The 24833-nt window shown below is 56.5% G+C and overlaps 1 protein-coding gene and 1 pseudogene across 1 annotated transcript in view; one reads left to right on the forward strand and one right to left on the reverse strand.

The window, feature by feature from the left end:
- Positions 1-23369, reverse strand: part of TYK2 (tyrosine kinase 2) — a 32830-nt gene extending 9461 nt beyond the window's left edge. Inside the window, 19 exon segments of the mRNA XM_058290480.1 lie at positions 24-107; positions 110-208; positions 302-405; positions 6972-7161; positions 7265-7373; positions 9363-9520; positions 9610-9786; positions 11733-12078; positions 13545-13624; positions 13626-13670; positions 13673-13711; positions 14050-14112; positions 14114-14152; positions 14154-14205; positions 14350-14420; positions 14423-14471; positions 20580-20791; positions 22397-22543; positions 23296-23369. Of these exon segments, the coding sequence (XP_058146463.1) occupies positions 24-107; positions 110-208; positions 302-405; positions 6972-7161; positions 7265-7373; positions 9363-9520; positions 9610-9786; positions 11733-12078; positions 13545-13624; positions 13626-13670; positions 13673-13711; positions 14050-14112; positions 14114-14152; positions 14154-14205; positions 14350-14420; positions 14423-14471; positions 20580-20773 (1899 nt within the window). The 5' untranslated portion in view covers positions 20774-20791; positions 22397-22543; positions 23296-23369.
- On the forward strand, positions 3699-4758 carry LOC139437872 (acidic leucine-rich nuclear phosphoprotein 32 family member B pseudogene; annotated as a pseudogene).
- Positions 23370-24833: the final 1464 nt, after the last annotated feature.

The raw sequence follows: 24833 nt of genomic DNA on the forward strand, positions 1-24833 counted from the left end.
CCCCCAGGCGCGCCCAGGCTCACCAGCGCGATGTCGTGGTGCCCGGGGTCCAGCACCTTGAGCACCACCCGCAGCTCGGGCGCGCGGGGCGCCGCTGGGGGCGGGGGGCGTCCTGCTCGTCCTCCGCGCCCGCCTCGGGGCCCCCGCCCCCCACTCGCAGGAGCCCCTCGTACACATTGGTCCTCGTGCCCTGGCCCAGGTGGGAGAGCTGGGGGGGGGAGGGCGTCACCATGACGACGGCCGGCCAGGCCCCGCCCCCTGCCCAGGGGGCACCCCCCTCCCCAGGAAGTGGCCCTCGCACCTGGGTGATCTCATCCTGATGGATCTGGTGGAAGCTGAGCTGGCTGAGGTTGAGCTGCCCGGCGCTTTTCCGGGGTCCCCGCACGATGAGGAGGTTGGAGGCCTCTGGGGGGAGGACCCAGGGGGAAGGGGGCAGCGTTAAGGGTTGAACTCTGTGCCCCCAAAAGACGCGTTCAGCCAGGTGATTCTGAACGAGGGTGCTAAGTACACGAGGCGGGGGGACAGTCTCTTAACCAATGGGGCTGGGAAAACCAGATCCCCATGTGTGGAAGAATGAACTTGGAGCCCTACCTCACACCATATACAGGATCAACTCAAAATGGATCCGGGACCTAAATGGAACAGCTAAAATGATGACACTCTTAGAAGATAACATGGGGCAAAATTTCAAGACCTGGGATTCAGCAGTGGATTCTGGGATATGATGCAACAATAGAAAATATAGATCGTTTGAACCTGATTAAAATGAAAAACTTACGCATCAAAGGAAAGTATGGAGAAAGTAAAAAGACATCCTGCAGAATGGTAGAAAATAGTTTCCAACCATATAGTGGATAAAGGTTTAATATTCAGGAAATATAAAGAGCTCCTTCAACTCAACAACCAAAAGACAAACAGCTCTATTAAAAAATGAACAAAGGAGTTGAATAGACATTTCTTCCAAAGAAGACACGCAAATGGCCAATAAACAGATGCTTAACATCATTAACCATGGCAAAAGCCCATTAAAACTGCAGTGAGGGAAAAAGATTTGGCTCAACGGATAGAGCGTCTGCCTACCACATGGGAGGTCCAGGGTTCAAACCCAGGGCCTCCTTGACCCGTGTGGAGCTGGCCCACGTGCAGTGCTGATGCGTGCAAGGAGTGCCCTGCCACATAGAGGTATCCCCCGCAAGGAGCGCACCCTGCGTGAAAAAAGTGCAGCCCGCCCAGGAGTGGCGCCTCACACACGGAGAGCTGATGCAGCAAGATGACGCAACAAAAGAGACACAAGATTCTTGGTGCCACTGACAAGAACACAAGTGGACACAGAGGGACATATAATGAGTGGACACAGAAAGCAGACAATGGGGGCGGGGGGATAAATATAAATAGACAACTGGGGGGGAGATAAACATAAATAAATAAATCTTAAAAAAAAAACACCAAAACACTGCAGTGCGATACCCTTTCACACCCACCAGATGGCTGTTACTTTAAGAAATGGAAAATAAGTGTGGGGAGGACGTGGAGAAATTGGAAACCTACTGCACTGCTGGTGGGCATGTAAAATGGTGCAGCCACGGTGGAAAGCAATTTGGCGGTTCTTTAAAAATCAAATATAGAAGGACCATTTGACCCGGCATTCCCACTTCTAGGTAAAGACCCGAGGAGAGTGAAAACAGGGTCTCAAAGAGATCCCTGCACACCAGTGTTCATCACAGCATAATTCACAACAGCCAAGTGCCGGAAACAACCCAAACGTCCACCTCCCGATGAACCAAGAAAATGGGGCCCGTAATTCAGCCTGAAGAAAGGATGATGCTCTGAGACACGCTGCGACATGGAAGAAGTTTGAGAACAGGATGCTTGATGAAACAAACAAGACACAGAAGGGCAAAAACGTCTGCTATCACAGTTCTAAGAGATGACTAAAAATAGCAGATTTGTAAATAAAGAGATAAGAGGTTACTGGAGGACAGGGGACATGGAGGGAGAGGGGAAGGGAGGGGTAGTTGTTTGTAAAAATAAGATAAAATAAAGGAATGCCCAACGGAAAAGAGAAATTCTTTAGTGGAGGAGAGCTAGGGAAGAGAGGGGAAGTAGAGGGATGGCAAGTTCTCCGTGGCAGGACGATACCTACTAGGCTGAAGCAAGGGACTGAAAATGGCATCAAAGCCTCAAGACTGAGTGACAGGGAATACCATAGAAGCCTGGGGAGAGGGGCCTGGTTTGGGGACCCCAACTTGGGAAGACTCAGAGTCGAGAAAAGTGGCGGGGGACTTTGGGCGGGGGATTTTGAGGAAGTAAAAGACCTTCATTGTGCTTTGAGCCAAGGGGGAGAGGCAAGGAGAGTCACTTGACAAGTGTTGGAATCTGCAACAGGGGAGTGATGGTTTGAAGCTGTGTGGACCTCTGTAGGTAGGTTCTTAAAGCGAATGTGATCCTGGAGGTGTGGATCCCCGGGAAGTAGATCTTAAAATGAGACCCACCTCATTCAGGGCGGGTTGTAATCCTCTTACTTGAGTTCATAATAAGAGAATGAAATTCAGACACGAGAAAGGCACGGGAGCAAGAAGCCGGCAGCAATGAGAGCCAAAGGAGAAGGGAGAAACCAGCAGATGCTACGATGTGCCTTGTTGTGTGACGGAAGAGTCCAGGATGGCCGGCAGCCAGCCTTTGGGAATAAGGCATCTCCTGATGATGCCTCGATCTGGACATTTTCCTCAGCCTTAAAACTGTAAGCTTGTAAGTTAATAAATCCCCACCATTAAAAAAGCTGGCCCATGTAGCAGTTTGATATTATGGATGAATTCCAAAAAGTAATATTGGATTATGTTTGTAAACTGAGCTTCTCCTCTGGGCATATTAGATTATATTGGATTCAGAGGTTTCCTTGATTAAGTAATCATGGAAACCCCTTGTGCCAGTAGGGCATTGATTCCCCACACTTTGGTATGTGGGGACTCACAGATAAAAGGCATGGCAAGGGACAGAGTGGCGGGCTTTTAATATTTTGGGGTTTTGATGTTGGAGTTTGATGCTGATGGGGCCCAGGGAAAGAGACAGAGCCGTCCACCTGATGGTCTACAGCTGCCCTTGTGGAGAGAGGCAAAGCCTAGAGAGCCTCATGGTCTACAGCTGGCCTTGTGGAGGAAACAGAGGAGCTGAGCCCAGAGGAGCCCAGGAAGCCTGAGCCCTCGCAGATGTTGGCAGCCACCTTGCTCCAAACAGACTTTGGTGCTTTATGGCTTCTACCCCAAATAAATACCCTTTATAAAAACCAACGCATTTCTGGTATTGTGCATCAGCACCCCTTTGGCTGATACAGCCCGTTTCATGTATCTGCGTTTTGGCAGCCTCGCAGGTGAGAACGAGTGGCCAGCAAGGATCATGAGGTGTTTGGGTTTTCTCCTAAGGACAAAAGGGTTTCAAGTACGAAGTGGCAGATTGGAACTAGGAGCTCACAGTTAAAACCAAAATCAAGCCTGGCAGTCAAACCTGTCTGTAGCGGCCTGGAGTTGAGCCTTCATTAGAAAAGCAATAAAATAAAATAAAAGGCGAGTAACTTGGCTCCGGCGCGTCCACTTGCCCTCCGCTGCAAGCACACCTCACCGTGCGGGCCGGGACACCTCTCCCTGCTCCGCCTTCACTAAGAAGAGTTAAATTTGAAGAGGGGGGGAAAGAGGGAGCCATGGAAAATGAAGAGAAGGATCCACCTGGAGCTGAGGAGTCAGGCTGTGGCAGCAGTTCAAGAACTTGTCCTGGACAATCGCAAATGAAACGATGGGAAAACTGAGGGCTTAACAGCTGAATGTGTGAACTTAAGAGTTCCTCAGCTTAAAAAATGTAGGTTTGATTTCAGTGTCAAGTATCCCCAAACTACCTAAATTGAAAAAAGCTTACGCTCAGTGACCACAGAATCTTTGGAGGTCTGGATACGTGAGCAGAAAAACTTCTGGATCTCAACTTAAGTGGCGGGGAAGTGGAGGTGGCTCGAGCAGTTGGGCGCCTGCCCACCCTACTGGAGGTCCTGGGTTTGGTTCCCAGTGCCTCTTAAAGAAGACAAGCAAGACAGCAAGCTGACATGACTGGCGAGCTGGGCTGGTGTGGCTGGCTGACGCAATGAGATGACACAACAAGGAAACACAATGCGAGACACAACAAGCAGGGAGTGGAGGTGGCTCAAGCAATCAGGCACGGAAGGTCCCAGGTTTGGTTCCTGGTGCCTCCTAAAAAGAAAACGAGCAGGCACAGAGAGCACGCAACAAAGAGACAAAGAGAGCAGACAGCTAGAGCAAATGAGGGGGAGAAATAAATACTTGAGTGGAAATAAACTGAAAGATAGCACCTTGGAACCTTTGAAAAAGTGGGATTGTCTGAAGAACCGGGCTCTGTGTAACTGTGAGGTCAGGAACCTGAAGGAGGACCACGAGCGCGTCTTCAGGCTCCTGCCCCAGCTGACCCATCTGTATGGCTACGGCCGAGAGGACCGGGAAGCCCGATTCCAGTGCCAAGGTAGATGGTGTGGACGGAGAGGAGGATGAGGAGGATGAGGACGGTGAAGATGAAGGGCTTGATGAGGAGGAGGATGTAGGAGGGGAGGATGACGAAGATGAACTCAGTGGCGATGGAGAGGAGTTTGGACACAATGGAAAAGTTGAAGCCGAAGATGACGAGGATGAGGATGAGGATGAGGAGAAAGACAGCAGGAAGGGAGAAAAGGGGAAGAGGGAAACAGATGAAGATGATGATTAAGACCCCAAAGGGGAAGCGGACTTGGCTCAATGGATAGAGCGTCCGTCTACCACATGGGAGGTCCGCGGTTCAAACCCCGGGCCTCCTTGACCCGCGTGGAGCTGGCCCATGCGCAGTGCTGATGCGCGCAAGGAGTGCCCTGCCACGCAGGGGTGTCCCCCGCATAGGGGAGCCCCACGCACAGGGAGTGCACCCCGTAAAGAGAGCTGCCCAGCGCGAAAGAAAGCGCAGCCTGCCCAGGAGTGGTGCCGCACACACGGAGAGCTGACGCAGCAAGAGGATGCAACAAAGAGACACAGATTTCCGGTGCCGCTGACAAGAATGCAAGTGGACACAGGAGAACACACAGCGAATGGACACAGAGAGCAGACAACGGGGGAGAGAAATAAGTTTAAAAAAAAAAAAGAACTGTTCAGTATTGGAGTACTCCTTTGGATTTGGTAGCTGTTTTTTTAAGGAAATAAAAAAGGTAGCTGTGATACAAACCCCAGGAAACACACTGTGGCAGTTTGGTACTGTTTATGAATTCCAAAAACAGACACTGGATTATGTTTGTAAAATGGTCTGTCCCTCAGGGCACATTAGATTATGTTGGATTCAGACGTTTCACTTTTACTTGATTAAATAATGATTGGGCGATGCCAGTAGGACGTGGAGTCCCTGTCCCTTGGTGGGCAGGGACTCACGGAGAAACCGCACAGACGGGAAGGGAGGGTGGCGTTTTAATGCTGGAGCCCGGGAAGTAAGCACACAGAGGAGCAGAGAGAAGGCTCGATTAGACCCGGCAGAGGCCCCAGGAAGAGACGAGCCGTTCACCAGACAGTCTACAGCTGGCCTTGTGGAGAGAGCAGAGCAGCTGAGCCTGGAGAGAAATGAGCCCCGGGAAGAGAGGAGCCCGGGAAGCCCGAACCCTGGCAGCCATCCTGCTCCAACACGTGGCAACAGACTTTGGTGAGGGAAGTAACTTGTGCTTTATGGCCTGGTAAAACTGTAACAAATAAATACTCGTTATAAAAGCTAACAGGTTTCTGGTTATTTTGCATCAGCACCCTTTTAGCTAATACACCCATCCACCCAAAGAGCCAAAGAACAGCTCTTGTGACATTCCGCCTTCCTCCATTTCGTGCCTCTGGGAACTCCACCACCAAGCTTGGGGACCTCGCCCCAACCACACTGTAAGCTTTGTGAGGTTTCTGTGCAAGGCTTGCCGGAGCGTGGCTAGCTGTGACGGTCATTCCTAACCAGTCACGGCTACTGGCTACCCTGGGGCTGTGACAGCATTTTCACATTCTGTACAACAGAAGCAGCTTTGAAAACAAAATCTTAGTATCTGGAGCCTGCTAAAAAAAAATAAGAAATAAAATAAAAAGTAAATAAAATTTAAAAATAATAAAAAAATAAGGAGAGATGTTCAAAAGTTCTAACTCGTGACCCACAAGCATGGTGTTATCTGCAAATAGGGGCTTTGAAGATGGGATTCGTTACACTGAGGCAGCACAGTTCAAACCCCGGGCCTCCTTGACCCGTGTGCAGCTGGCCCATGCGCAGTGCTGATGCGCGCAAGGAGTGCCGTGCCACGCAGGGGTGTCCCCCATGTAGGGGAGCCCCACGTGCAAGGAGTGCGCCCCGTAAGGAGAGCCGCCCAGCGTGAAAGAAAGTGCAGCCTGCCCAGGAATGGCGCCGCACACACAGAGAGCTGACACAACAAGATGACGTAACAAAAAGAGACACAGATTCCCGTGCCGCTGACAACAACAGAAGTGGACAAAGAAGAACACACAGCAAATAGACACAGAGAACAGACAACTGGGTTGGGGGGGAGAAGGGGAGAGAAAGAAATAATAACTTAATCTTAAAAAAAATAATAAAAAAAAGATGGGCCCTAAATCCAATATGATTCGTGTCCTGGCGAGAAGAGAGAAACGTGGACATGGCGATGCAGACCGAGCGGAAAGGCCGGGGGAAGATGGATGCAGTGACTGGGCGAGGCAGGTGCCAGCCAAGGCGGCTAAGGAAGGGGTCTCCCCAGCAAGTTTCAGGGGGAGTGCAGCCCCTGCCGGCACCTTGACTTTGGACTTGCGGCCCCCGGGAAGGCGAGGCATCACACTGCTGTTTTAAACCACCCAGCTTGTGGCACTTCCTTATGGCAGCGCTGGATGCAGAGGCAGAGGGTCCCAGCCCACCCCCATCCCCGCAGCCCCCCAGGGTCCTACCTCCCGGCCTGGGCAGGCAGCAGCGGCGCAGGGGGAAGCAGTCGTCGCCGGCCCGCAGCTGGCAGCCGTGCAGGGCGGCCCGCAGCTCGCGCACGCTGGCGAAGGAGCGGCCCCAGCCCTCCAGGCTGAAGGCCCCGGCCTGCTGCTCGATGGGGAACTTGCGCACGCGCAGGCTCGGCCCGTGGGGTGCCTGGGGGGGGGTGCAGCAGGGGTGACGCGGGCGGGAGCGGTGAGGAGGGATGCCAGGCAGGCAGGGGTGCCCCCTGCCCCAGCCCGCGCGGCCCCCGGCCCACCTGGCAGGCCTGGGCCACGGAGAGAATCAGGCGGGAGAGGCAGCTGGTGCTCCAGTGGATGAGAAAGAGGCCGGCCTCGGGCCGCAGCTTGGCCAGCACAAAGGGCTCCCTGGTGGGGGGAGGACAAAGGGTACCTGGGGCCGCTGCCGGACCCACACTTGGCCGCGGGGAACCGCGCCCGGCCGGGACAAACGCCAGGTGCAGCCGCTCACGCAGCGACACGGACCCCGGACACACGCAGCCGATGTGGCGCTGACACACACGTGGCCACTTGCACAGAGACGGGCACACGCACAAGTGTGGCGCACATGTCAGCCGCTCGCGCACACGGCAGGCTCCGTTGCTCACACAGGGACACGGGTGCCTGGAGGGCACCCCCCGGGCACACGGCCGCTCCCACTGCGTGCCTGTCTGGAGCGGCGTGTAGCCCACAGAGGCACGTTCTCAGGCTTCGTCCACACCTGTGGGGGTGACCCCACAGTAGGGGGAGCCTTCTGGCGAGGTGACTTCAGGTAAGGCGTGGCCCAGCCCAATCGGGAAGGGGCGTCATCCCCTCACTGAGGCCTTTGCAAGGGGGATGAGATTCAGACACGGAGAGGGAAAGTCACAGCGGCCGCAGCCCGAGGCTGGACATCAGCGGAGGAGAAGACACAGGCGCCGCCACGTGTCAAACTCAGGGCCGAGGGCCGCCAGCAGACTGCCACGTGTTCGGGCAGAACGCTTCGCCTTGACTTCCATTTAGCCTCAAAACCAGGAGCAGACGGACTTCCGTTCTTTACCCCGACCTGATTCGTGGTGTTTGCTTGGGCAGCCCAGGAAAAGAAGACCCGCGGTGACACGCGGAACGCCTGTCACACACCCAACGGGCAGCCGTCGCAGACACAGCTGCTCACCCCGGGGAACGGGCTCCCTGGGGGCAGTGGCACCCCAGAGCTGCAGGTGACGACAGGCACTGCAAGGTGACGCCGACACCCAGCGGCGCCCGCACGGATGTGGCCCGCAGACCCCATCCCAGCGGCTCGCATGGCCAGAGCCGCCGGGAGCTGGAATGGCCACGTCACCCTCCCCAGAACCACACGCTTGGGTCAGAGGGGCGGGGCCACCTCGGACACCCCCAGGGCCCGAGTTCAGTGTCACAGGCAGGACGACGCCCCTGACAACTCTGTGAGCCGACGTTCACCGGCCCTGAGCCAGCAGCACGCAGGGCCGGGCAGGCCCACCGATGACCGCGCCTGCCCTTCCACACAGCCTTCCGCCGTCGGCCACGAGGTCACAGGCAGCAATGCTGAGGGGGTGACGCACACACCACCGTGACCCGCATCTGCCCGGGGGCACCGCGAGGCCCCACACGGACCCCGGGAAGACCACCGGCAGTGTGTGATGCGCAGCCCCTGCTCGCCAAATCCCCCGTCCCGTCAGGTGCGCGGACATGTGGCTGCAACCTCAAACGCGGCCCCCAGGGGGTGACCCAGCGCACAGAGACCGGCTGCCACGTGACCAGGCGGCACTCTCCAATGACACGCCCGCCCATACCATCGTCCCCGGTGCACTCACACGCGCATTCGTGCGCACACGCATGCCTGCTGTCGTGTATCGCGTGTGTGCATGTTTGCACAGTGCACGCTCACTCACAGTGCAATACACACACACATGCATGTCTGTGTCCTCGGGCATGCACAGGTGCGTATGTGTGCCCGCAGGCACACGAGGCACACACCAGGCACTCGTGTGTACACGCCACGCACATACAGCACACGCAGTGCGGTTTGCACATGCACGCACTCGGCACGCTTTCGTGCTCACCCACGTGCATGCAAACATGCACACACACTTGTGCACTGGCCTGTACATGCACACACACGGGTCACTCATGTATGCACAGGTGCACACACGTAAGCAACGGATGGATACACCTGTGCACATGCCTGAACCTCAAATACATGCACGCACTACACACTCACGTGCATTTGCAGACACAGATGCACGCACAACCACACGCGCACCGAGACAGGTGCACACAGGCCACGTTCAAGCCACGTCCGTTCCAGCCTAGGCGGCGGCTGCCACCCACCTCCCCCCGCCCACTGCCCGCACTCACAGCAGGGGCCCGTGGATGCCCTCCCGGACGCTCATCACCAGCCGGGGGGGTGCCACCTCATGGCACAGGAAGTGGCTCGAGTCGGCCGTCAGGCGGAAATAGCCGTCGACCAGGGACACGAGGGACAGGGCAGCCGCCCGGGAAGGCAGGGTCAGCTCCTGCAGGTGGAGAGGGCGTGGGGGGCGTCAGGCGGCCGTGGACAGGGCCCCCCCCCCCTGCCGGCCCGCCCCCCGGCCCCGGGCCCCACCAGGCGCTGGTTGTCCTGCCGGTGGATGCTGACGTGCTGCTCGGCCACCACCACGTGCGTGATGGCCTGGAAGTCGCAGAAGTAGGCCCACGGCGGCTCCTGCGGCCTCACCTGGCCGCCCGCCTCCTGGGCCTTGGCTTTCTTGCCCCAAGAGCCGGCGTGGGGCTTCCTGGAACCCTGGAAAGCCAACACGGAGGGCCGCTGGATGGACCGGGGCTAGGCCTGTCCAGTCCCCCACACCTTTGCCCCCTTGGGAGAGCTAGCGAGGCCAGGGGACCCATGGGCCGAGGCCCAGGATCGCAGGTGGGACGAGAGATCTGCCCGGATGAGTGCACATTCTAGGGAAGCGGGTGTGGCTCAAGCGACTGAGCTCTTGCCTACCATATGGGAAGTCCCAGTGCCTCCTAAAGATGAGCAAGACAGCAAGCTGATGTGACAGGTGGGCGCAGTGAGCTGATGCAACAAGATGATGCAACAAGAGACATAAGGAGGAAAACATAATGAGTGACAACAAAGCAGGGAGAGAAAGTGGCTCAGGCGATTAGGTGCCTCCCTCCCACATCGGAAGTCCCAGGTTCAGTTTCTGGTGCCTCCTAAAGGAGATGAGCACGACAGCGAGCTGATGCAATGGGCAGACACAGTGAGCTGATGTAACAAGATGATACAACAAGACACAAGAAGGAAAATGTAACGAGAGACACAAAAAAGCTGGGAGTGAAAGTGGCTCAGGTGATTAGTCACCTCCCTTCCACATCAGAGGTCCCAGGTTCAGTTTCCGGTGCCTCCTAAAGAAGATGAACAAGACGGCAAGCTGATGCAATGGGCAGACGCGGTGAGCTGACACAACAAGATGACGCAACAAGAGACACAAAGAGGAAAACATAATGAGAGACAAAACAAAGCAGGGAGCAGAAGTGGTGCAGGCAATTAGGCACGTCCCTCCCACATAAGTGGTCCCAGGTTTGGTTCCCAGTGCCTTCTGAAAAGAAGACCGGCACACAATAAGCAGACACAGCAAAGGCAAACAACGAGGGGGTGGGGAGAAATAAATAAATAAAATAAATCTTAAAGAGAAAGAGATGCACATTCCAGAAGCCAGACCCTTGGGGAGGGCAGAGAAGCATCTAAAGCTCACACACACCAGGGCCCCAGAGCCCCAGCCAAAGGGATTCCCCAGAGGTATGGACCCCAGGGCACAGGCAAGAACACTCCCCAAAAAACAGAGCCCGGAAAGCTTCTTCAGCTGCCAAGAGGAATGAAATCCTGCTACATGCAGCTACATGGGTGGAACCCGAAGACACCCTGCTGAGTGAAAGAGGCCAGGCACAGGCGGTTGGCTAGCGTTACGACTCCACAGATAGGAAATAACTAGCACAGGGAAATGCCCGAGACAGAGGGGAGATTAGGCTACCGGGGGCTGGGGGGGGAGGGAATGGGGAGCCAGGGCTTCGTGGGCAGTTGCTCTTTGGGGTGTTAAAAGGGGTAACGTTTCGCTGTGAGGGTTGTCCAACACTGTGAACGCTGATGAACGCCAAGGAGCTTTAGGTTTGAGGACGGCTGGCTAAACCGGGGAGCGGTACGCTGTGCGTGTTTTACCATCGCTGAAGAATCCCCAAGGGGAATGGAGCCCAGGGGACGGAGGGACGGACACGCCCTGCGACCGAGGTGCTGGAACACGCGGGGACAGCAGTGGGCAGGGCCAACCTCAGAGGGGAAGGCCGGGGCGGGGCGGGAAGGAGACCCCCTCCCAGCCCTGCCGGGACCACCGAGTCGGCAGGCAGCGAAACACCTGCCGGGGAGGAGTCGGCGCCGCCGCACAAGGCCTGCTTTTAAATCCGGTGCACATTCCCGCTCCCTGGGCAGAACAGGTCCATTTCTAAACAGTCTTTTTAATCTGGAAGGAAGTGGCTGCGGCCAAGGCAACTAGGGTGGGTCTGGATCCTCCCAGAGCAGCCGGGAGTGCGTGGAAGAGGGCAGGCGGGAGTGCAGGCCACGGAAGCCAGAGGACGGCCAGGCAGAGGGGACAAAGCCGGGCCTTGTGGCTGCTGGACCCTGCGCCCCAGTCCTCTAAACCCACAGGTTGGGTGGTGTCCGTCTTAGCGCCCAAGGGGTGTCCTGCTCACCTCGGCCTGCGCCGGCCGCCACTGGATCCCGCCCGTGCCGGTCACCAGCACCTCGTGCGTGGGGGGTCCCCCGGCGGGCTCCGGCTCGTCGCCCCAGGGGCGGGCGGGCGCCCCCTCGGCCTGGGCCCGCAGCGCCAGGCGCTGCACGGGCACGCGCTCGGCGCCGAAGCGGGGCGCCAGCCGCTCGAGCGTGGCCAGGTACTTGACCATGACGAGCTGCGGGGACAGGCGGCCCGGCTGGAAGCGCCGCAGGAACCTGCGGAAGAGGCTGCGCAGCCGCAGGCGCGTCAGCGCGTTGTGCCGCCGGATGTGCTGCCGGAAGGAGCGCGGGATGCAGTCCTTGAAGCTGTGGGGACCGAAGTGGGGGGTTGTCAGCTGGGCGACCCAGGCCAAGCTGCGTGACCTCTCTGAGCTTCTGGAACGCGGGCTGCATGGGTGGGGGCGGGGAACAACGCGCGAGGAGGGGTGGCACGCGGGCGCTGCAGGTGTGGGGGTCTGGGGGGGGGGGGAACTGCCAAAAGTCCAGCTTCCAGCACCTCCCCGAAGCTCCCGAGGCCTCAGGCGCCCCGTCTGCGCAGTGGGGGGCTCAGAGCGTGATGCTTCCGCGCTCAGGCTCGGCAGGGCCGCGGGGGCTGTTATTACGGGACAGGCCGCTGTTGTTTTTTATCGTTAACGGGGTCGTCGACTGAAGGCACGGCTCTGGGGGGACCCCCCGTGGGCCCCCATCTGCTCTCTTCTCCCCATCGCCTGCGCTGGGGTGCCGTGCCCCAGGTGATGGGTTCTGGTGCCTCGGTCTCCACTGCCGTCCCAGGCTCTCCGCCCCCACCCCGTGGCCAGAGGGATCCTCCAGGTCAAGGTGCAAGGGCTGCCTGCTCCCCTGCTCCGATCTTTCTGGGAACCCCCCGCCCCCCCAAGCGCCCCACGGGCTCCTGCAAGTCCCATCGCTCCAGGTGCTCTGGGAAGGGGCCTCTGCGGCTTCTGCAATCGCGGTCCTCTCCCTCTGGGTGAGACCCCCTGCTCGGCCTTCAGGCCTCAGCGGGAAGGGGCTTCCCCAGCCACCCTCGTCCTCTGGAGCAGGGCAGGCTGCACGTAGAGCTGCTGGCCTTTAAGACCCAGGCACCCGTGCCGCCTCCTCCCGGCAGTCTGCCCGGATTGTCACTCCATGCAGCGACCCAGGAGGGCTCTGCCCTTGGCGGTGAGCAGGCTGGCTCCCAGCTGCTCCTTCCTTCTCCTGCGTTCTACAGGGTCCGCAAAGCCGATGGGCTCTGAGGATCCGCCAAGCTGCTACCCGCCTGCTCGCACCTCCTCCCGCTGTCCCCCTCACTCGCTCTGCTCGGGGCCACACCGGCCCTCCTCACAGCTCCCCCGACACGGTCAGGTACGGTCCAGCCTCAGCGCCTTTGCGTGTGCCCGTTTCCTCTGCTTGGAACGCTCTTTCCCAGAGGCCTCGCCCTCCTCTCCCGCAAACGCTGGCTCAATCGCCACCTTCTTGGCAAAGCCTTCCCGGGCGACCCCATTTTCTATGACAAACCCACCTTGTTTCCTGCTTGCTTTCTCCCAGTGCACTGGCCACTACCTACGCCACGGCGTTTCGCTTTCTTCTGTGATTTACTGTCTGTCTCCTTCACACGATGGGAGCTCCGGCAGGGCTTTTTTCCAGCTTGCTCACTGCTGGGCCCGCCACCCCCCCGGAGACACCTGGCACGTGTTTGCTGAATGAACGGAGGCAGGGAGGGCTGCCAGGTCCACCCAGTGCCTGGGGCACCCCTCCCGCCCCACCCCCCCCGGGGCCCCAGCCCCATTCCCTGCTACCTGATCTTCTTGGCCACCTCCTCCAGCGGGACGCCCTGGCGGAGCGCGAGGTGGCACAGGTGCAGGAAAGCCATGCCCAGGGCTCTCGTTCTTGAAGTGGTGGATCTCCTCGTCGCTCGACAGCTCCGCCAGGGACCACCACGGTCGTTCACGAACTCGTGCTTGCCCTGGGGCGTGGGGGAAACCCCACCCCTCCGCTACCGTTGCATCTGCCCATGTCTGAGCGAGGGTTCACGGGAGGGCCGAACACACAGCACGCGCGGGCCCGCCGCCCCCTCCCAGTGCCGGGCCCCGTGGCAGGCATTACTAATCGAGTCGCAGCGTTCCTGCCCATACAACCCTGAGATCCGGGACCCGTTGGCTCAGCGGCCGAAGGATCCCAGAGGGGCATGAGCTGAAACTTCTTGGCTATACTGAGTTGGGGAAGGAAGTGTGTGTGGGGGTTCGATTGTCCCCAAGTTCCCCCCCCCCACAAAGAGTCCTGTTTCCCTGGCCCTGCTCACACCTGCTCAAAGAGGTACTCGAAGGAGGCCGGGTCCAGCAGCTGCACCCCCTGCTCTGCCTCTTGGGGAGGAAGGCTCGGCCCCCGGGGGCCTGCAGCGGTGCACGGGCTGGTTCCTGGGGATGCATGCCGTGCCAGTTCCGGAAATAAAACCTGCAGGGGAGGAGGGGGCAGGGCTGGGCCTCTCGGAGGGCCGCCTCACCCCCCCTGTGCCCAGGTAAGTCTGCTGGGGCTGTGCCAGGGTGGTGCCCGTGGGGTGGGGGACGGAGCCAAAGGGGACGAGCCTCTGCCCCACTCTCATGGCGGAAGTACAGCATCAGGCCCGTGTCCCTGGGGGCTTCCAGGATGTGGTTTGGGGGCAGCCAGACCTGGGCCTAGGGCGTCGAAGAGGGGCAAAGAGGTTGAGGCAGGGTGGGGTGATGCCATGCAGCGGGGAAGAGACAGAGCTCACGCGGCCGCTCCTGCCGACAGCGCCGTCTCCCGCCACTAGAAGGGAGGCAGACGGTGCAGTGTGCAGCCAGGCTGTGGCCTCCCAGGGGAGACCGACACTTCCCGGCCTCCTCGGGCGGGCGAGGATGGGGCCACTGGACTGGTTTCTGGCCAGGGGAGGTGTGGGCAGAGGGAAGTGCATATTTCCAGGCCCGCCAAGAAAGTCTCCTGCCATCATTCCCCGCCCGGGGGATGCTGGAGGTCCCTCTTGCCAGGTGGCGAGGCTACAGGATGGAGGTGAACTGTCTGGCCTTGCATTTGATTTCAGGTAAGCCTTAAAAAATTTTAAGCTGGTGGCAGCGGACTTGGCCCAGGTGGTTAGGGCGTCCGTCTACCACATGGGAGGTCTGCGGTTCAAACCCCGGGCCCTCCTTGGCCCGTGTGGAGCTGGCCCATGCGCAGTGCTGATGTGCGCAAGGAGTGCCCTGCCTCGCAGGGGTGTCCCCATGTAGGGGAGCCCCCACGCGCAAGGAGTGAGCCCCGTAAGGAGAGCCGCCCAGTACGAGAGAAGTGCAGCCTGCCCAGGAATGGCGCCACACATACACGGAGAGCTGACACAACAAGATGACACAACAAAAAGAAACAGAGATTTCCCATGCCGCTGACAACAGAAGTGGACAAAGAAGACGACACAGCAAACAGACACAGAGAACAGACAGCCGGGGTGGGAAGGGGAGAGAAATAAATAAATAAATCTTTAAAAAAAAAAATTTTAAGCCCGGATTTTTTGGGGGTGGGGTGCTTGTTACTGCAGCAAAACCTATCCTAGACTGACGAACGCAATTCTACAAATCACTGGTCTCATCTCCGACCTCCAGCCCTGCAGAAACATCCAACTATCTTCCAGAGGTTTTCTCCCTGGACATCCGAGGCTACCCCAGATGTGTCTTGCTCCAAACTGATCTCGTATGCCCTCCCCAAACCTGCCCCTGCCAGCCACTTGATCCCTTCCCTGACTCCTCCCAACCACTCCACATCAAACGGGTCGCCAAGTCCTCTTCTTTCTGAGTCCCCCCCATTCTCTAGGATCCACTGATTTCCTTGGAAACCAAAGCCCAGCCTCATTCTAGCCCCTCGGCTTATCTCCCGGCCACCAGGCTTGACATCATTCCACGAACCAGCTGCCCCGGGCATCTTTCTTTCCACGCACATCATTTTAAGTATTTACCTAAACAGGCCGTTTGGAATAACTTATAGACACCCGTGCACTAGCCATCAGGAAAAGAAACAAAGCTTGGCAGTTACGACCGATGCACCTGTCCACATCCTCCTCCCTTTCTCCACTGTCAACAAGGTGAAACACAGTCTGGGTGACAAGGAAAGGCCGTTCCTCTTTTCCTCGCATTCCGGGGCTCAACCACACTGCAATCTCTCTGTTCCTTCTCCTGCTGATGGACTTTGGGACGGTCTCCCATGTCTCGTGACGGGAAATGGGGCGGCTCTGACCACTGCTGGAAAGCGTCTCCTGGAACACAGGAGCTCAGGGCCCACGGGGTATTCGTCGAGGAGTGGAACTGCTCGGCCCTCAGGGAACGCACGTTTCAGCTGTGTTAGATGATGCCACGTTTGCTCTCCAAAGCGGGCCGCATCCAGCTGCACTGTCTCAAAGCAGGCGGAGACTGCTCTTCCCTTGTGAGACAACGTCCCTGGGGTAGTTTGCGCACTCCATACCCCCAGAAGAGCATGACCTTAAACCCGACTCAATTCCCGTGGGTGTGAGCCCACTGTAAGACGGTCCTTCGGATGAGGTGACTTCGGTTAAGGTGTGGCCCCACGTCAAGCAGGATGGGGCATCACCCTCTTGCTTGAGGCCTTTATAAGCAGAAAGAAATCCAGACTTAGAAAGAGAAAGCCTCGGGAAGCAAGAAGCTGGAAGTTAACCGAAGCTGCAAGAGAATGGAGAGGCCCAGGAGATGGCCACCGTGTGCATTTCCATGTGACAGAGGAGCCCAGAACCCATGGATCGCCAGCAGCCAGCCCCAGAATGCCAGCCTTTGGGAAGAAAGTATTGCCTCGATGATGCCTCGATTTGGGCTTTTCTCCTGGCCTCGAAACCCTGAGCCAGTAAATTTCCATTCTTTGGGAGACAGATGTGGCTCAGCCGACTGGGCTCCTGTCTACCATACGGGAGTGTCCAGGGTTCAATTGCCCAGGGCCCTCCTGGTGAGGGGCGAGCTGGGCCACATGGGCCTGCTGGCCCATACAGAAAAGCTGCCTGGCGCAGGAGTGCCGGCCGACGCTGAGAGCTGGCACAGCAAGGTGACGCAACAAGAGACGCAGAGGAGAGAAAAGAAGAACACAGCAGAACAGGGAGCTGAGGTGGTGCGAGAGTGATCCCCATCTCTCCCATTCTGGAAGGCCCCAGGATCGGTTCCCAGAGCTGCCTGGTGAGAAGACGAGTAGACACAGAAGAACGCACAGCGAGTGGACACAGAGAAGACAATGGGGGGAAAGGGTGGGGGGGAGAAATAAATAAAAAATAAATCTTTAAAAAATTTTTTCCCATTTTTCAAACAACCCATTGCGTGGTATTTGCTGGAACAGCCAAGGAAACTCACACAGGCCTGAATCTCAGTTCTGGTGGTGGTGGAACCACAACATGGTGAAAGCACTTAATACTCACTGGATTATACGCTTGAAAGTGGTTAAAATGGGAAATTTTAGGAGGTATATATGTTCCACATAAAAACGTTAAAAACCCACAGAACTGTACAATACAAGAGTGAACCCCGGGAAACGGACTTTGGCCCAGTGGTTAGGGCGTCCGTCTACCACATGGGAGGTCCGCGGTTCAAACCCCGGGCCTCCTTTACCCGTGTGGAGCTGGGCCATTGCGCAGTGCTGATGCGCGCAAGGAGTGCCCTGCCACGCAAGGGTGTCCCCCACGTGGGGGAGCCCCACGCACAAGGAGTGCGCCCGTGAGGAAAGAGCCGCCCAGCGTGAAAAGAAAGAGCAGCCTGCCCAGGAATGGCGCCGCCCACACTTCCTGTGCCGCTTGATGGACAACAGAAGCGGGACAAAGAAACAAGACGCAGCAAATAGACACCAAGAACAGACAACCAGGGGAGGGGGGGGGAATTAAATAAATAAATAAATCTTTAAAAAAAAAAAAAAAAGAGTGAACCCCTTTTTAAACTATGGACTTTAATTAATATATAATTACAGGGAAGCAGACTTGGCCCAGTGGTTAGGGCGTCCGCCTACCACATGGGAGGTCCGCGGTTCAAACCCCGGGCCTCCTTGACCCGTGTGGAGCTGGCTCATGCGCAGTGCTGATGCGCGCAAGGAGTGCCCTGCCACGCAGGGGTGTCCCCCGCAGAGGGGAGCCCCACACGCAAGGAGTGAGCCCCGTAAGGAGAGCCGCCCAGCGCGAAAGAAAGTGCAGCCTGCCCAGGAATGGCGCCGCACACACGGAGAGCTGACACAACAAGATGACGTGACAAAAAGAAACACAGATTCCCGTGCCGCTGATAAGGATAGAAGCGGTCACAGAAGAACACACAGCGAATGGACACAGAGAGCAGACAACTGGGGGGGTAGAGAAATAAATAAAATAAATCTTTAAAAAATAACAATAATAATTATAATAATACTGGTTCATTGATTGTAAGAAATATGCCACCCTAATGCAAAATATTGATAACAAGGAAAAATAATGTAAAATAATAAAGGGTGTCATCTGGAACTCTGTACTTCCTGCGTTATTTCTCAATAAACCTACAACTGTTCAAACAAATGAACGAATGCATCAGTAAAACCAATCCCCCTCTCTGGCTTAAGCCTTCTATGGCTCCCCACTGCCCCCTGAGAAAACCCACCCCTCCGCAAGAAGCCAGCGTCAGTGGCTACGTCCTGGTTTCAGTTCGTACTTCTGCTTCCAAACTCTCAGAATTCACAGTCCAGTCACCCAGAGGAGCTTCTGCTTCCTCAAACGGGACCTGCTCTCGGGGCCCTCTGCCCACGCCGTCCCCCCGCCCAGGACGTCCCCCGTCCCCCGGCACGCCCGTCTGGGTCCCTTACAGAGCTGGTCACTGATGGGAAAACGGGGGCGTTGTGGAAACCGGGGGGGGGGGGGCGCCCTGTGCAGCCTGGGGTTCAGCGAGGGCTTTCTGGAAAAGGGAAGTGTCGGGGAAGTCCCCCTGGCTCTCCAGCCTCCTGTTCCAGGCTCTGGCTCCCCGCGGGAGAACGTCAAAACCGAAACTCCTCTCTCTGGCATTCAAGGGACCGTGAGATCTGGCCTCGGCGGTCCCTGCCGCCCCCCAGCTCGAGGTCACCCTCGCCCCCGACGGCCTGTCCTCTCTGCAGCAGCCAGGAGGCACCCGTGGGCACCTGAACCACGTCCCCTCGGTGCCCAGAACCCCTCCAAGGCTTTGCATCACTCAGTGAAAGCCGAAGTCCCACAAGGCCTGCGTTCTCTGCCCCCACCCTGCCCAGCCACCTCCCCGCCCCCACCTCCGCCCTTCTCCTCTCTCCCCCCGCCCCCCGCTCCCTCTGGTCCAGCCACACCGCCTCCTCACTGATGCCCGCAAGTCTACACCGCAGGGCCTTTGCACCTGCTGGTCTCGCACCTGCCCGAATCCTCTTCCTCCAGCTGTCCCCATGACTTCCTCCCCCACTTCCTTCGTTTTTGCTCTCCCCTTCCCACCAACCCCTCCCCGGTTGTCTGTTCTCTGTGTCTATTTGCTGCATGTTCTTTGTCCGCCTCTGTTGTTGTCAGCGGCACGGGAATCTGTCTCTTTTTGTTGCGTCATCTCATTGTGTCAGCTCTCCGTGTGTGTGGTGCCATTCCTGGGCAGGCTGCACTTTCTTTCACGCTGGGCGGCTCTCCTTACGGGGTGCACTCAGTGCACGTGGGGCTCCCCTATGTGGGGACACCCCTGTGTGGCACGGCACTCCTTGTGCACATCAGCACTGCGCATGGGCCAGCTCCACACGGGTCAAGGAGGCCCGGGGTTTGAACCGCAGACCTCCCATGTGGTAGGCGGACGCCCTAACCACTGGGCCAACTCTGCTTCTCACTTCCTTCATTTTTTAAAGTTTTTTATTTTGAATTAATAGCAAACTCAAAGAACCATTGCATGGGAAGAGGATTTGGCTCGAAGGATAGGGCTTCCGCCTACCACACGGGAGGTCCAGGGTTCAAACCCAGGGCCTCCTGACCCGTGTGGAGCTGGCCCACGTGCAGTGCTGATGCGCGCAAGGAGTGCCCTGCCACGCAGGGGTGCCCCCCACATAGGGGAGCCCCACGTGCAAGGAGTGTGCCTGGAAGGAGAGCCGTCCTGAGCAAGAAAAGTGCAGCCCGCCCAGGAGTGGCAACGCACATACAGAGAACTGACACAAGATGATGCAAGAAAAAGAGACACAGATTTCTGGTGCCGCCGATAAGGATAGAAGCGGTCACAGAAGAAAACACAGCGAATGGACACAGAGAGCAGACAATGGGGGGGAGGGGAGAGAAATAAAAATAAAAATTAAAAATAATACAAAACCCACATGGAGAATTCCAACACACACACCCACACACACCCAGATACACAGATCCAGCGACTTTGAAATTTTTGCCACATTCGCCGTATCATTCCTTCCATCCATCCATCCGTTTTCTGAACATCTGAGAGTAGGCTGTATCCACCATGCTCTCTGATCACTTAACACTTCCCTGTCCATTTCCTCAGAACAAGGATATTTGCTCATATAACCACCTTCAGGGCATGACACGGTCAAGAAATGCACCACACTTCCTTCTCTTTCTCTTCAAATACCACCTCTTCAGGGACCCCTTTCCTGGCCACCCCAGCACCCCATATCTTCCTCCACGGCTTCAGGTTTTCCCACGCCCTTTTCTTACTTATTGCCTTTCTTGCTATCACCCCGACTAGAGCATCAGCTCCATAAAGGCAGGGCTTTGGGGATGCCACACAGTAGGTGCTCACCGAATGCCGGCTGAATGAATGGACGGACAGATGGCTGGACGGGGGGGGGGGGGGCGCCCCAGTAGCAAGCCCCACTCCCCCCGCCCTGGGGCCTGGGGCCCAGCCTCACCGAGTTTGCCTGCGACGTGGATGCAGATCTCCTCGGCGGTCAGCGAGTCCTCGTGGAAGGTGACCCAGGGCTCCCCACCGCCGGGGCCAGCCCAGTGCAGGAGGACCTGCAGGCCTCCCCTGGGGCCTGCGGGCTGAACGCCATCTCCACCGGGCCTGCCGCCCTGCACGGTGGCTCCCCGCTGGCACAGAGGCATGCTCCAGGCGGCCCAGCTCTGCAGGGAGGGACGGCCCATCAGCCCCACTGGCCTCGGCCGGGGGGCCCCTTGTTAGTGTCTCGACCTTCCACCCGTCCAGCTGAGCCCCCACGGAAGATTCTAGGCCCCTCGGCAGTACGGCCTTAGGCACCCAATGGCCCCCATCCCAGCCTCGGTTTCCACATCTGTTCAGTGGGGTTGGGAGAAGGCACCTCCGTCTACTAAATCCGTCAAGAAAATTAAAAACACTGTACTCTCCTTCCCCTCTGACAAATTTGCACCAATATAAAAATCCCCTCTGACCTCACCACGCCCCGAAATAACCGGGGAAGCAGATGTGTCAAACGGACCCACAGAAGGTATTTGGAAACCATATCCGATTAGGGTTTAATATCCAGAATATACCTAGAGCTCCCACAACTCAACAGCAAAAGATAAGCGACTCAATTTAAAAATGGACAAAGCAATAAAAAATTTTTTAAATAAATAATTTAAAAATTTAAAAATAAATTAAAAATAGAAACACAGATCTTGGACAGGCATTTCTCCCAAGAAGATATATGAATGGCCAATAAGCACATGAAAAGATGCTCAACTTCATTAGCCATCAGGGAAATGCAAATTAAAACCACAATGAGGTACCATTTCACACTCATAAGGATGGCTATTATTAAATAAAGAAATAAACAAATAAGCGTTGATGAGGCTGCGGGGCATTATACATCATATGCAAGAGGTGAAAGCAATACAAGTGTCCATGAACGAATGAATGGGTAAACGAAATGTGACCCATCCACAAAATGGACTATTATTCAGCCTCAAAAAGGAACGATGTACTACTGTGGATAGACTGTACAAGGCATGGGACTGCACAACACAGAAAACCATGTGGTAGAAGATGGGCTGTGGTTAACAGGACAAATATGAGTGTTCTTTCATGAACTATAACAAATGTACAATACTAATACATGGTGTTAATAATAGGGGGTGTGTGGAAAAAATTTATCCAATGTACAGTATGGACCATAGTGGTAACAGTCTAATTATGAAATGAAATTTTAAAAAGTCTAATTATATTCTTTCATAATCTGTAACAAATGTTCCACAACAATTGGAAGCTGTTGATGGAGGAGTGATGTATGGGAATTCTGCATAATATGTATGACTGTTTTGTAAGCTTACAACTTCTCTAATAAAATATATATATATATATATATATATATATATATATAAAAGGGATGAAGTACTGATACAGGCTACAACATGGACAAACCCTGAAGACTTCATGTCGAGTGAAATCAGTCAAACACAAAATAAAATACTGTATGATTCCCCTTAAATGAAAGATCTGGAAAATGCAAATTAAGAGACAGAAAGTAGGTTACAGGCCAGAGGAAGGGGGTGGAGGGAGGACGGGGGAATGGGGAGTTACTGCTTAAGGGGCGCAGTCTCTGGTGTGATGGAAAAGTTTTGGTAACGGATGGTGGTGACAGTAGCACAACCACTGGGAACGTAATTATCACCAAGGACATGTATGTTTGGAAGTGGCTAAATTGGGAAATTGTATGACGCCTCTATGTTACCACAATAATAATAAAAATTAAAAAAGGAAAAGAGACAGACCTGAGGCAAGTCCTGGCGCTTCCTGGGTCAAGTCAAGCAAATCATTGAGCCACTCTGGGCCTCAGTTGCCCCACCGGGAAAATGGGGGTGCTCGGGGCACTGCCATCAAAAGAGGGCAGATCTATATGTCACATGCACATCAAAGACCTTGGCACGTTAAAAAAAAAAAAAAAGATAAAAAATAAGATTTCACGAATATGTTTTCCCTTTCAGGACAAAATCCCCGCCTCCCACCTCCACTGCCACAACAAGGCCCGCTCCTCCGGGCTCCCCTAATCCAGTCCCGGGCCTTGGGGAGTGGGGGTTCAGGAGGGAAAGCCTCCCGAGGTCTCCTGCACCATCAGGGAAATCCCTCTCAGCGATTGCACCGACTTTCCTCACTTAAGACCGACAGCGATGGGAAAACAGAAAACCGCACTATCACAATGCCAGGCTCCTTGGGAATCCGCTTCTCCCTGAGCCTGACTTCTCATCTGGACATTGGGGATATTTAAAAAAAGCCCTTTCCTTCAAAGGTTGCTGGGACGAGTCCCAGAGGAGGCAAGAAGGACAGGCTCGGCCCAGGGCATGCAGAAAGCGCCTAATAAATGTTCCCCACGATCAGCTCTTCGTGTTTGAGACGAGACCCCGGGCGTGGGGATTCTGGGGGTGCCACCTGCCCTCGTTCCTGGTACCCCCCCCCCCAAACCCTAGGCCAGCTCAGAGGGTCGGGGCCGGGGGAGGCAGGCTGCACCCCCGCACCCACTGACACCCCAAACCCGGGTGGCGAGCGGCAGGAAGCCGGGCGCCTGTAGCCACCGCCTGCCCAGCTCAGCCAGGCCCCGGGCCTCCCGCGGGCCGCACCTGGAGCCCAGGTGACCTCCGGGGCGCGCCCCTTCCGCCGCCCGCTCCACACTCACCCTTCCCCGGACCGCGGCGGGAACCCGGCTCCCCACCCCGCCCGCCGCCGCGGCCCTGTCCGCGCTGAGACGCCCGCTCCCATTGGCCGCCTGAGACGCGCGCGCCCATTGGCGCCGCTTTTGCCATAACGCGTCCTTATTGGTCCCTCCGCTGCGACGGCGGCGCTCCGATAGGTCCGTGGCCTCGCCGGCCGCTCAGCCGTGATTGGCTGGGTCGGCGTCCTGGACGCACTGCCGCGCCAGCGATTGGCTACCGAGGGCCGGGCGGAAACAGGGAGGGAGGCGGCTCCCAGGGCCGGGCGGAAGCGGGCGCAGTGTTTGCGCGGAAGGGCTCGAGCCTCGGACTTTTCCACGCGGGCCGCCGGCCAGAGTCCGGCTTCCGGATCTGATCCCGGTACCGCCGCCCAGTGTCCTCGCCTAGGCGTGCAAGGCCGTGCCCGGCTGCCGTTCCGTCCTTCAACCCCCTGCCACGTGGCTCGCGCCTTCACACCAGCCGCCGCTATACCTGGCTCCCTTCTCCCCCGGGGGTAATTTCCCATGCACCTGCTCACACCTCTGTCCCCATGCCCTGCAGCTCTGTTCTGAGCTCTGTCCAGGTAGCATCTCGGATGCCCCACCACACCCGAGTTCTACTCGCCATTGGCCGAGTCGCTGCCATTTACCGAGAACGCTATCCGCGGGGCGCTTTACACCGTTCTCTCGTTTGATCCTGGTAACCGCGCCACCCCATCCCGGGGTGGGGCCTCTCATCCCCATTTCGCAGAGGAAGAAACTGAGGCACAGAAAAGTGGAGTAACTACCCAGATCACGCAGTACTTACAGGCAGAACCAGGAGCCGTAAGTGCACATGGCTCTGAAGACGGGGAAGTGTTGGGTTCCTCTAGGTTCTTGGTTATGTTGCATAAAAGAAATTAAGAAAACGCCAGTTTAGTTAGGCCAGTAAAAAAAAAATTATTGGGAAATGGGGGGAAAGAACAGAGCTCGCTGCGAAATGGGAGAAAAAGATGGAAATACTTACCAAGAGATTATGCGGGCTCCTCGAGGGAGAGATTGTAATCTGGCTTGCACAGTCACCTTTATTAAACTATTGATTACTTCTCCCATTGCTAATGGTAAGGGGAGGGGCCCCAGCTATTACTGGCTACCCCACCAACGGTGGGCGCCAATGGTGAGGACTGTTTGGAATATCCGGGGCCAAGGGGAAGTGTGGCACAGACAAGTCATAACTTTGTTTCTTGGAGAGGTATCTCAGGCTGTCCAGTAGCTGGCCCCCGAGTATTTCATTAGGTGCTTCCGGTGAGTTGGCACTTCTTGGGAAGCTGACTTCACTTGGGATAAGCACCCCAGCTGAGAATTCCTTTAACTGTAACAGCTGTGGGAGTGATCAAAACCACAGAGTCAGCAAATAGACACAGAGAACAGACAACCGCGGTGGGGTGGGGGGGAAGGGGAGAGAAATAAATAAATAAATCTTTAAAAAAAAAAAACACAGAGTAAGTTTCCTCCCATTTTGCCTCTAATTGAGAGTGATACCTGTT

This window comes from Dasypus novemcinctus, chromosome 30 (assembly GCF_030445035.2).
Source record: "Dasypus novemcinctus isolate mDasNov1 chromosome 30, mDasNov1.1.hap2, whole genome shotgun sequence".
NCBI lineage: Eukaryota > Metazoa > Chordata > Mammalia > Cingulata > Dasypodidae > Dasypus > Dasypus novemcinctus.